The sequence below is a fragment of the Montipora capricornis genome, chromosome 8 (assembly GCF_036669925.1).
Source record: "Montipora capricornis isolate CH-2021 chromosome 8, ASM3666992v2, whole genome shotgun sequence".
NCBI lineage: Eukaryota > Metazoa > Cnidaria > Anthozoa > Scleractinia > Acroporidae > Montipora > Montipora capricornis.
In genome coordinates, this window is record NC_090890.1 from 53,510,726 (window position 1) to 53,523,225 (window position 12,500).

Here is a 12,500-nt window from a genome sequence, read left to right on the forward strand (position 1 = left end):
ATTCAAAACTGTTTCGGCACCAGATTGTCTGTCGACAATTTTCCCATTTTAATTTATGTCAACGTTGTTTAAGAAGCCCTCTCCAGTAAGCTACTTTCAAAAATACCATGATACTTTTTGTCCTCCAAAATTTTGCATTACCATTGCTTTTATTTTCTCTTGGGACCACTGCAAATCCCAAGAGGAAATACAAACAAAGAGTATTACGGTATTTTTGAAAGTGGCCTAATGTTCCAGTTTCTCTTGGGACTTACAGGGGTCCCAAGAGAAAATAAAAACAATGCTTATGCAAAATTTTGGAGGACAAACAAAGAATATTATGGTATTCTTGAGAGTGGCCAAAAGACACCTCATGTATATATCTACCTTACCCGCCGTGCATAATCATCTAAATGTAATAAACACTACAAACACGGTCATTAGATACATTTACGGTCCTTGTGATAATGACTGGCTGTTAGTGCTACGCTCCCTATCAGTTGCCTATAAAAGTGTCATTCCTCTTACACCTTTCGTTGCACCGTTTCCCCCACCAATAGATGGTTTTCACTCACGAGAGTTGACGGCCATTTTGGTGTACAAAACAATAGAAAATATTTGCGCAGAATTTGCATAAAAGTAGAGTTCAGTCCCCAACGGAGAGGATGTCTATTGTTCTAGTACACCAAAATGGCCGCTGTGACGTCACGTGAAAACCATCTATTCATGGTAACATGTGGTTCTGTTTTAGTCTCCTTGTCTATTTTTCCCGTCTCAACATTGTCCTCTGTAAGTTCTTACTTACAGCGAAGAAGCTACTGTGCCATCATTTGAATGTCTTACCTTCCCTTGTTCCCCTCTTTCTTCACAAACATAAATCAGTGAAACACAAAATTTTACTCTACTTTCTTTTTTATTATGCCAATGTACCATCTACAACATAACAGAGCACATACTTTAAGTGCAGCTTGCACTTTTACAAAAATTACCAAAATTAAGAAATTGATTTATTTTACTTATCGTTATGTACTCTTTTTCTTTAAAATGTCAACAACTATCGGTGTTTCTAATTTTGGGCCTGGCATATTTACTTACAAGCTAACTTATTTTGTATTTCTTGTTCCCCTCCTTCTTTAGAAACATAATGAAGTGAAATTTTACTCTACTTTCTTTTTTATTATGCCAATGCACCATCTACAACATAACAGAGCACATACTTTAAGTGCAGCTTGCACTTTTACAAAAATTACCAAAATTAAGAAATTAATTTATTATACTTATCGTTATGTGCTCCTTTTCTTTAACATGTCAAGGACTATCGCTGTTTCTAATTTCGGGCCTGGCATATTTACTTACAAGCTAACTTATTTTGTATTTCTTGTTCCCCTCCTTCTTTAGAAACATAATGAAGTGAAATTTTACTCTACTTTCTTTTTTTATTATGCCAATGCACCATCTACAACATAACAGAGCACATACTTTAAGTGCAGCTTGCACTTTTACAAAAATTACCAAAATTAAGAAATTGATTTATCGTACCTATCTTTATGTGCTCCTTTTCTTTACAACGTCAAGACCTATCGCTGTTTCTAATTTAGGGCCTGGCATGGTTACTTAAAAGCTATCTAATTTTGTGTTTCTTTTGGTGGAATACTCCCTTGATCTTACTGAAAATGTTTCTTTTTTTTACAGTGCCAAAGTCTTCAAGGCCAACACGTTATAATTTTGCTTTGTAGAGGGTGTTTAAATAGTTGAACGAGTCCTTAGGTTGATTGGGGTCTTGGTAGAAGCCTTGTTGAGACAAAACATGAGGTCAAAAGTTTATCCTAGAGAAAAAGAAAACCCAGAAAGTAGCGGATGCGATATGTCCAGAAATGCACATATTGAGATGTTCGCCGATGTTGTCCCATTGCTCTTCCGCCTGCGGCCATTTTGAAAAACCGCTTCGGTTATTACCCCGTAATAATCGCCTCGTCGGCAACCAATCAGCGCAGAGAATTGTCAATAATTACCTATGCAATTATACTAAATTGAGATGTACGCCGATATTGATAAGCGTCAAGAAGTGTTCCTTGCTCTTCCGCCCAACTTGTGTCCAGAAATGCTCACAATTAACATTATTAAGTGTCCTCTAAGCTGCACCGAGCAAGGAAAAATTATCAGCTGCATTGACCCTAACCTGAATAATATGCTAACCCTAACAAATACTTTGTTGTTTCAAAAGGCAGCAAAATGCTTACAGTTAAAGGGACACTTGGTGTTTGATATCAAAATTAGGCGAACATCTAACTATGTGCACTTCTGAAGTGGGTTGAAGGCGACTTTAATTAAGAGCTTGCCATGTTGAGAAAGTCCGTTCCTGACGTTAATTTAAATATTTGCTCAGTTAAACTTAGATTCACCTATAGAACATTTGCATGATGACGCCATTTGGCTACAAGTACCAGAATCCTGCAGGTTTTGCTTGTCCCATGCGAATTATAGCTATTGGTATTTTGAGCCCGCTGGGAACACAAAAGTTAAATAAGAAAAGAAAAACAAACTGAATTCTAGTAGTTGTAGTCAAATGATGCTAGCGTGAAAGTTGCCTATTAAAAGCACTCAGTCCATGATCTACAGGAGTAACAATGGAGGAATACTGGGCGTAACGGATTGCCAAAAAAATTGAGAAGAAATAAACTATTAAAATAAGTAAATAAAAATTAGTAATGATATGATGATGATCACAGATGATAACAATTAGTATGTCCCAGCCTAGCTACAGCTTTTTGACGTTTTTTTTAATTGGATGACTTAGCCAAGTTAACATATGCAACAAATGCCTTCTAGCAAAGAAACACTCTGGCCTGACCTGCGTCTCGCGAACAGTGCAAGTAAACTTGCCTTCACTGACTAGAAGCACGCCATTGTGTTTGTTTGAGCAGAGTGGACCATGAGACGAGAGGAGTGCACCTAAGGTTACGATATTGGTGTCGTCCGAGATTCTTCCCTTTTCCTGCTTGTTAATGGCCAAACAAAGTCAAGACAAGGCAGATCTTTGAGGTTTAAATTGTTAAAATCTGTCCGTCTCGGTAAGAAAATGTGCCTGACAGTGGGCAATTTGTTTGGTAGCTAGTTGTACTTAAACAGTGTTATATCTCACTTGGTAATAAATAAATAAATAAATAAATAAATAATTAATTAATTAATTAAATAAGTAAGTAAGTAAGTAAGTAAATAAATAAATCAATCAATCAATCAATCAATTAAGAAGTAGCTTTAGCAGCAATCTAACTACAAGGTCTATCTTAAACCGAGAAACTGATTAAGACCAAAGTTCATAGAGCTAAATCTCCAGCTATGTCTCGTAACTTACTTTAACTAAAAATATTGATAGCTCAGTTATGCTAGGCAAAGCATTCGTTGACAACTGTAAATCATTCAGCTTGAAGACTTGTCTTGGATACATACAACCTGATGATTTTCCTGTTTCTAAACTTCTGATGTGTCTGGCAGCAATGAGATCAAAGCATATTGGCATAACTTTAAGGAGTTTCAAAAGTGATTTAATGAACCAATTCATCACCGTGCAGCTTGTGGATTCAGTGGATTTTCAACTTGGAGTTGGGCTGGTTCATCAGCTTCTGATGCGTTTGACCCCCGCTAAGATCAAAGGTATGATAGCACAAGATTGAAGGTAACTTCAATACACAAATTCAGTTGTCATGCAAGGCCAAGCACAAGTTTACAACGGCAAGAAGTTTGTGCCACAAAACTTACCGTGGACACATCCGGCAGATTTGCAACTTCAAGGTTGTCCAGTTCATCAACTTCTGCTGTCTTTGAAGCCTGTTTGCTATAATAATATTTCGTTTCGTCGTGATTGTCCCAGCTAAAGTACTCCCCTTGCTCCTCCAACATATCGTCAAGTCTGTTATACAGCCGCTGAAAGCTTGGCCGTTCATCTGGGTCCTGGTTCCAACACTCTGTCATCAAGGTGTACCTTAAAAATTAACAAAAAAGGAGTTTTCTTCTCTGCAGGAAAATCGATGATCTTCACATAACCTATTAACATTGTTTCCGTTTGATTCATGTGTTTCACTGTTCCAACTGTAATTGAACCTGAAGCGAACGAACGAGGCAGCTCTCAAATCGAGAGAAGAACACATTTTCTTCGAAAAGTAAGGATTTGTGGTCGCAGTAAGGTCAGGGGTGCAAGGATTGTGGTTAGGTGCGAATTGAGGAATTAAGATCCACGTCCCAGAGTCTTCTTTCCTAATAAATGTTTGAGCAAATTGTTAGGTACACAGAAGATTATAATTACAACAGAAGCTTGCAGCCACGTTCCCAATTCGAGGAAACTTAACCTGTAAGACTGCTCTGTTTTTCAGTGTTACAGTTCATTTTCGCTTCTTTTATCCATGATAAACGTTATCACAGCTTCGTGAAATACAAAAAGGAAAAGCTGTCAGGCTGAACTAGAGTGATGAATGGTCAGGATTCCTGCCGTTGAATATGAGTATCCCAATCGATGCCAATGCTACCCAATTACCTTTAATTTCTTTTCTTCAACTCTTCTGGTTTTGTATTTTACTAGTAACCACAATTATGTCCTCTCAGGGGGTTATTTACGTTGTATTTCCTCACAAACGATGCGTCGTTATTTTAACCACAACTTACCTTTTTTAAATCAAACAGATCGCACTTACTTATGATTTCGAATTTGCTTAAGGGCAAAGTATATTATCTCAGTCATTGACATGAATCATAGTACCTAGTACTCTGCGCTTATTAAAACTGACCATGTCAAGAAGTACATGCTCGTATCCTCTAACTACTGTTTTCTTTCTTTTCTCCAGTGGGAGTCTACCTTTACGTTTTGCACCCTCCCTTGCTCATGGCCTATTAAAATCTCGATTCAATTCCATGCACGAACCGTGTCTACTATTCCCCTTCCCCTCGGCAGCATTTCCCCCATGTAGGTACACTAGTAAAATACCTAAAGGCTTTACACATGCAAGGTTTCTGAAATCCATGTATTTGTAGCTCCAGTCAATTCTTGTGTCGTTTCAGGAAGTGTGAGACGGAGGAAATGGAAACTAAGGCAAAGCCAGTGGTTTTGTACATCTTTGAGTTCTGCGAGACCAGATACGACAGGAGGTCTTTCTTTCAAACTCACATTCTAATGAAGTCGCAACAAATTTCAACTGTGTTACCTGGTAGTTAGCCTAGTAGTTATCTTCAAGAATTTTGTGTTTCAGAAAGATGGATGCAAAGAGGCATGAAAACAGATCAAACAACTCACTCACACTATGAAATTCTAAACATTCCTACTTCGATCGTATGTACCACACCTTTCTTAAAATGGTTTCATAGGATGTTTCCTGTCTATGGTTACCTAGGGAGAACTTACACACGGTCTGTGCACATGTCAGGTTTTTCCAGTCTGTAACCACTCCTCAAGCTCTCCAAGACCTCTTTGTGTTTCTTCAGAGCGTAAGGTGAGCCCCCTGTAAATTATTCACATAACATGTCTTGAGGCACACCATAAACCATTTCAAGAAAGCGAGGTGTTTTACTAAAGAAAACCTCGATTCATAAAGATTTGAACCTCACAATAAATAAATAAATAAATAAATAAATAAATAAATAAATAAGTAAGTAAGTAAGTGCACATTTAGAGATGCAAATGCTGAGCACACAAAATCGGTAAGATCGAGATCATTCAGTCCATTTTCATCATGAACTGAGGAAAGATGGCGGATTGGTCATGTCTACGCCTTGGCGTTGGAATATCTTAGAGAAGTTTAACCTCTCCTCGCCCCTCCCCACCTCCCCCAAAAACCCCTAACCGGAATATGTTTCCCCGTTCGTTTGCTTGCTCTTATTTCTGTAAGTCCATTTCTTTCCTTGTTCATTTAGCCACTGAACCAGTTATTCAATTAATCTATTGATTAACTACTCAGTCTCTTCGTCCGTCAGTCCTTTGGATAGCTGCTTTACTAGATGGCCAGATTTGGTTCATTCCCTCATTTGTTTACTGAGTCAGTCTGTCAGTCAGTCAGTCTGTTGGTCAGTTTTGGTCGGTCAGCCAATCAGTCTTTGAGTAACTGATCAAGTTGGTTAGTTAACTAGCCAGCGGGATGGACAACCTCTACCTTCCTTCCTTTATTCCTTTGTTAACACATTCAGTTAGTCATTTCGTCAGTCAGAGTCGGGCAGTAGGTCAGCCAGCCAGGAGGCTAGACTTTTCACTCTTCTTAGTTCATTTTACTCATAGAACCTTGTCATTATTACATGGCATGTCGGAAAACCAGCTTGCTGAGCCATTTACCCTGCTTTAAATAAAGTTGATTGATTGATTGAATGATTGAGTCAGTGCATGAGTCCAGCCAGCTCATTCACAGGCGGTGAGAAAATGAAATGAAACATCATCGTGGTATATCCTTACTTTTACTTGTAATTTATAACATATTCGCCTTAGCAGCAGTGATTTATCAACCGACTCGCAACCTTTTTATTTTAGGAATGATTTCATCCACTGAAACGGTACACGAAATGAAACAAACGCAAACATGCGTTGAGCCAGCCAAACATGCGGTGATATTCAGAAGACAACCACAGATGTGCCACCAACAACAGTTTATTCAAACCAAGTCTTGATTATTCAACCAAAGTTAACACATGTTGCGAAAATGTTGAAATGCAAAGCTGAATAAATTCTTCGGAAGCCAGTAGGGAAATTAGACATGCAACATTCTCTTTGAGAAAAAGCTGCTACAAATTGATGTACAACAGTGAATAATTAGCACTCTTTTACACGAAACTGTGCGCGTAAAATTTTACACGCACTGTGAAGAATTTGCGTGTAATTATTTAAACACACTTTCGCGTCATTTTTTACTCTCGTGTAACACGCGCGTGATTTGCGTGTAAATTGCGCGCAATATGGCGGACTTACGTGCATGATACGCGCCTGTAATGCTGCTATTCCCGCGGCCAGTACTGTACACTAGTGTACAGAGAATTTGAGAAAAATACAGACCCTGCTACAGAGACTAGAGGACGACCCCAGCCTTGCGGACCGCACGACACTAACATTTGCTCAGATCGCTGACCCCCTGAATTTCTTATTGAGATCCCCATACTTCCCCGATAACGGACCAATTTACGAACAATTAGAAGCAGCCGCCATGGGAAGCCCGGTCTCCGCTGTTATTGCTCGCTGTTATTGCTAACCTACACGAGAAGTTTCGAACAACAGGCAATAACTACTTTGGCTTACAAACCTAGTATCTGGAAACGCTACGTTGACGACACTTTTACCATCCTGGATCGCGGAAACGTTAACATCTTCTTACAGCATCTGAACAGCCAGCAGCCTTCCATTTGCTTCACCATGGAGACAGAAAACGACTTCAAACTCGCTTTCCTTGGCACCGCAGTTTCAAGAGAACCGGATGGCCGCCTCACCACTAGCGTGTACAGGAAGCCTACGCACACTGATCAGTACTCAGCGTATGAATCCCACCGCCCGCAATCAGTAAAAAGCGGTATTGTCAAGTGCCTCTACGAACACGCCAAAGATCTCGTAACAAACCCTCTGTTATCTCCAATGAGGAAACACCTGTCTTCCCTTCTTGTCTCTAATGGTTACCCTCTTTCTTTCTTGCAGAAAATCACCAAGACCAGGAAACCGAGTAGCAGTGCTGAGCCCACGATCGAGTACAAGTCCGAATAACTTCGCCGCTGCCTACAGCAACAAGGCATCACGCTGTTTTCAAGTCGGAGACCACATTAAGATCACATCTAGTACAACCGAAAGACGCTGTCGAGCCGACTAAACAAGATGTCGTGGTTTACAGGATCCCCTGTGAGTGCGGTAAAATCTACATTGGCGAGCCTGGAAGACCTACGCAAGATAGAATCAAAGAACATCAGCGAGACATCCGACTTTCCCGTACCCAGACCTTCGCCGTTTCAGAACACCCTAACAACACCGGACACAACCCGCCTTGGAACGAAATAAAGTTTATTGATCGTGATCCTCATTGGTACTCACGCAGGATCAATGAGGCGATTCACATAAGACTTCACCTTAACAATATCAACAGGGATAGTGGAATAGAAATTCCGGAAGCATGGATGCCCACGATCAAGAAACACAACAACAGGAGAACCGTACGACAGCGGACAGCCGAAGGAACAACACACCAAAACAGCGAGGATCGAAATGCACCAATCACAGCTACTTAAAGGCAACCAATCACAGTGGAGCATCGTACTTAGAAGTTGACCCATAACCAGTCGACCTCATCGCCTGATGAAGACAGGCAGTATTCAGTCGAAACGTCGCGATCTACATCACAAGTGACCACATCGTGAGACAAACAAGAATACTTTATTCAAACTTTGGACACTAGCCAAGAGAAGTGGCTCGGGTTGATGCACTGTAGACTGACAATAGTGATAATGTAAATTGGACTTCTGCCTATTGTTCGGCCAAGTGGAGAACCAAGATTACAAAACTCATAGACTTTCATTTCAATTTTTTATACAGGCAAGCGCCAACTAGCAACTTTTTGTTCAAATTAGTTTTCCAGCAGTGAACAGAAAAAAGCACCTTTTTCCAAGACGCACTGAAAACGCCAGTCCATCTTTCTTGGTCATTGCCCGTAACTTCGTGAATAGGGAGGGAGCTTAAGGATGCGACGCTTTAAAACCAAGGACTGAAACCGAAAATGAACATTTCGCATGCCCTGACAGTAGCAGCTTTTAAATCTAACCGTAATTATTACAAAATTCTCGAATCTGATTGGTTCTGTGCGCGACTATTTGTCGCGTAATTGGCGTGCGATCACATGGGTGTCCAATTACAACTATCCAATTTGAACAACTCCGAATTGCATACCTGTAATTGGACACCTCCGTCATTCGCGCGTCAATCACATGCGTTTGGGATGATGGGGTCTTTCTTGCTGTTTTCGTACTGTTTGCAAAAAAGATTGGATATAATTGACTTTTTCACACAAAAAGGTATTCAAAGACCATTTATCCTCGAATTTTGTTCTGACTTTCTCGCCTTTTGTTATAGTTACGTTTAATTAGAAATAGGACTTCGTGTCGTTCGGCCCATTTTGAAATTATTTGCACCATTACTCCCTTAATTAAATTGGCCTCGCGCTACTCGTTTGGCCGATTTTGAAATCATTTGCAGGATTACTCCCTTAATTAAATCGCCCTCGCGCTGCGCGGGCGATTACTCCCTTAATTAAATCGGACTCGCGCTGCGCGTTCGGCCAATTTTGAAATCATTTGCATTACTCCCTGAATTGTACACCACTCAGTCCTGTTACTATTACTAATCATCAGTTCATTTCCAGTTGCCTTGCGTGGCTCGAATAAGACTTAATATGTTGTGCGATATCCTATATGGCTATCTAAGATAGTTAGAACAAAAGTACTCTAATATAACCCATTCCCTTCACCTGAATCAAGATATCAGATCGGGGAGGCGGGAAACGAAGAAATGGGAACTTTTCGCGGGTTGTGTGTAAATTTTGACTTGAAATTCTTTTACTACGAAAACTCACGACCCAACTTCTAGTCTCCAAAATAAACGTAATCATGGCTTGTATTCATATTTTTAACATCACCTGTTAGCAAAAGCCTTCACCTACTCTGTCAAAGTAAGGCAACGAATTCAAATTTATAAAGTAGCTAAAACCAGCACTGAGACAAGCTTTGTTATCACGTTTTTGTGCAGTAGTGTTGTTGCTTCAATTTAATAAGCATATTGGTCCAGTAACTCTCCCGGATGGGGACGGGGGGGGGGGGGATGCCCGTCGTCTCGCTTAGGGGTATAAATTTCGGATTTTGGTCTCACTTGGGGTGTTCTGGGCAAAACACATTCAGTTAGTCATTCCGTCAGTCAGAGTCGGGCAGTAGGTCAGCCAGATAGGCATTTAGACAAACAGCCAGTTGGTTGGTCAGCCAGCCAGGTGGCTAGACTTTTCACTCTTCTTAGTTCATTTTACTCATAGAACCTTGTAATTCTTACACAGCATGTCTGAAAACCAGCTTGCTGAGCCATTTACCCTGTTTTAAATAAAGTTGATTGATTGATTGAATGATTGAGTCAGTGCATGAGTCCAGTCAGCTCATTTACAGGCGGTGAGAAAATGAAATGAAACATCATCGTGGTTTATCATTACTTTTACTTGTAATTTATAACATATTCGCCTTAGCAGCAGTGATTTGTCACCCGACTCGCACCCTTTTTATTTTAGGAATGATTTCACCCACTAAAACGGTACACGAAATGAAAGAAACGCAAACATGCGTTGAGCCAGCCAAACATGTGGTGATATTCAGAAGACGACCACAGATGTGCCAGCAACAACAGTCAGTCAAACAAAGTTTTGATTATTCAACCAAAGTGGACACTTGTCGCGAAAATGTTGAAATTCAAGGTTGAATAAATTCATTTCAAGGGGAGGGATGCACGTCGACTCGCTTAGGGGTATAAATTTCGGATTTTAGTCTCACTTAGGGTGTTCTGGAGAAAACAAAATGGTATGTAGCGTTGAAGGTCTCCTTTCCCGCTGCGAAGAAATATAAAAGTTGTATATTCACCCCCGGGGGACCCTGTCACTAAGAAGTTATGTAAAGGGGTTTTATAGTGCAAAAAAACAACCAAGGAAATCGTTCCTTTGTTCGCTCGTTCGTTCAACAATTAAGTCAGATGGGAAGTACGCCATTGGGAAGTCAGTCAGCCACACAATTGCCTATACATAGTCAGTAAACAATCAGTGTCAGTCACTATCCGATAATATCAATTTGAGCGAAGATTTCAGTGTTTGCTTACGTATCCATGAATATGCACACCCAGAGCATTAACGTATTACATGTAGGTGTGTGCGAAAGTCTTGGCCAACGTTTAGTCGTTCAATGTGGAGTATACTTTATAAAAAAATGGATAGTGACTTATCTACTGGATAAAGTTATCCAGGCTTAGTTTGATCAACTGAGGCCAGGTTATAGTAACACCGAAGAGATACACACTTTTGAATGAGTGTAGTTTCACAAAACACACCTTGCATTGGAGGCTCATTATCGGCAAATGACCAAAAATATGGTACAAATATATTAATTGCAATTGAATAAATAATTCTTATTACTGACCAAGAGTTGCAATTTCCCACAGAACCACGCCATAGGACCAACTGCAAGTAAAACAAATGGATCAGCAAAATTACTAAACAGTGTTCATTTTGCTGCTGGTGTGTAGTTTGAACTTAGGTGTGGAATTTATTTAATACAAGACCAAAGATGACATGTTATCTCTAACATTGAATACAATCCATTGAATAAAAAATGCACTAACATCATATTGGTTATCTTTTATTTAATGAATATAATAAACGAAACCTGATACTTACACATCGCTCTTGGTGGTGAAGATGTCTTCAAAAATTGACTCAGGAGCCATCCACTTCACTGGCAGTTTCTTCTCAGTGTCTTCTTCGTACACCTCATGGTACAATTGCCGCATCAATCCAAAGTCCGCGATCTTGATTTTCTTACCATGTCCCACGAGAATATTCCTTGCTGCTAAGTCCCTGTGGACTAGGCCCTTCTGGGAAAGATAGTTCTGTAAACGAAAAAAAATAAGCATGGGTATTGCTAGGGATTTGAGATGCAAAGTCCTGGCTAGTGGCTTGGGAACTGGAGAATTTCAAGAAACTGTTGGGCCAAAGAGACTCGTTGATCACATCACGCCAATAAGGAATTTCCGAGTTCACGTCTGCCTCCTCTTCAAAGCGAGTCTAAGTGCGAAGTTTTTGTGATGGTAATTAGTTCTACTTGAGATATGACTGATTTATGCCTCATTTCATAAGAAAAACTTCGCACTTAGACTCGCTTTGAAGAGGAGGCAGACTTGAACTCGGAAATGGCCTATTGTACATCCAGAGAAAGTGACTCCTAACATAATTGATTCCTTCAAATACATACATACATACATACATACATACATACATACATACATACATACATACATACATACATAGACAGACAGACAAACAGACAGACAGACATACATACATAATTAAATGCTCCCCATAGGGGCTTTTCAGGGCCAATGAAACACAACAAAACAACAGAACAGAACAACAACAACTGTTAAGAATCCCAACTGGCTTTAGGCAAACCAGTTGGCTATTTACAAGTGTGGCTGGGAAGTTGAACCAGGGACTAACAAGATCAAATTCAACGAGTGGTCAGAGCGGGTCTTGAACCCGGGATCTCCGGATCTCAAGGCAAATGCCCTAACCACATTGGGCCACACTGCCTCTCACATAGACTTACTTAGCCTTAGGTCTTAGCACTTTTTTAACGAAGAATTTGTTTATACCACTGTGCAAGGATAGGAGTTCAATACTTCCCCTCCACTAAAAATCTCATCAGGATGATACTAAAAGAACACCATAAAGAAACTGGGAGCAGTAACATGTACTGATATGCCAAGCCAGGCATTACAA

General features: G+C 40.0%; 1 protein-coding gene across 1 annotated transcript in view; it reads right to left on the reverse strand.

The window, feature by feature from the left end:
• Positions 1 to 925: 925 nt before the first annotated feature.
• Positions 926 to 12,500, reverse strand: part of LOC138014147 (uncharacterized) — a 44,170-nt gene continuing 32,595 nt past the window's right edge. Inside the window, exons 10-14 of the mRNA XM_068861166.1 lie at positions 11,400 to 11,611; positions 11,143 to 11,183; positions 5,372 to 5,468; positions 3,739 to 3,961; positions 926 to 3,621 (exon numbers count right to left, since the gene is read on the reverse strand). Of these exons, the coding sequence (XP_068717267.1) occupies positions 3,541 to 3,621; positions 3,739 to 3,961; positions 5,372 to 5,468; positions 11,143 to 11,183; positions 11,400 to 11,611 (654 nt within the window). The 3' untranslated portion in view covers positions 926 to 3,540. The remainder of the gene's footprint in view (positions 3,622 to 3,738; positions 3,962 to 5,371; positions 5,469 to 11,142; positions 11,184 to 11,399; positions 11,612 to 12,500) is intronic.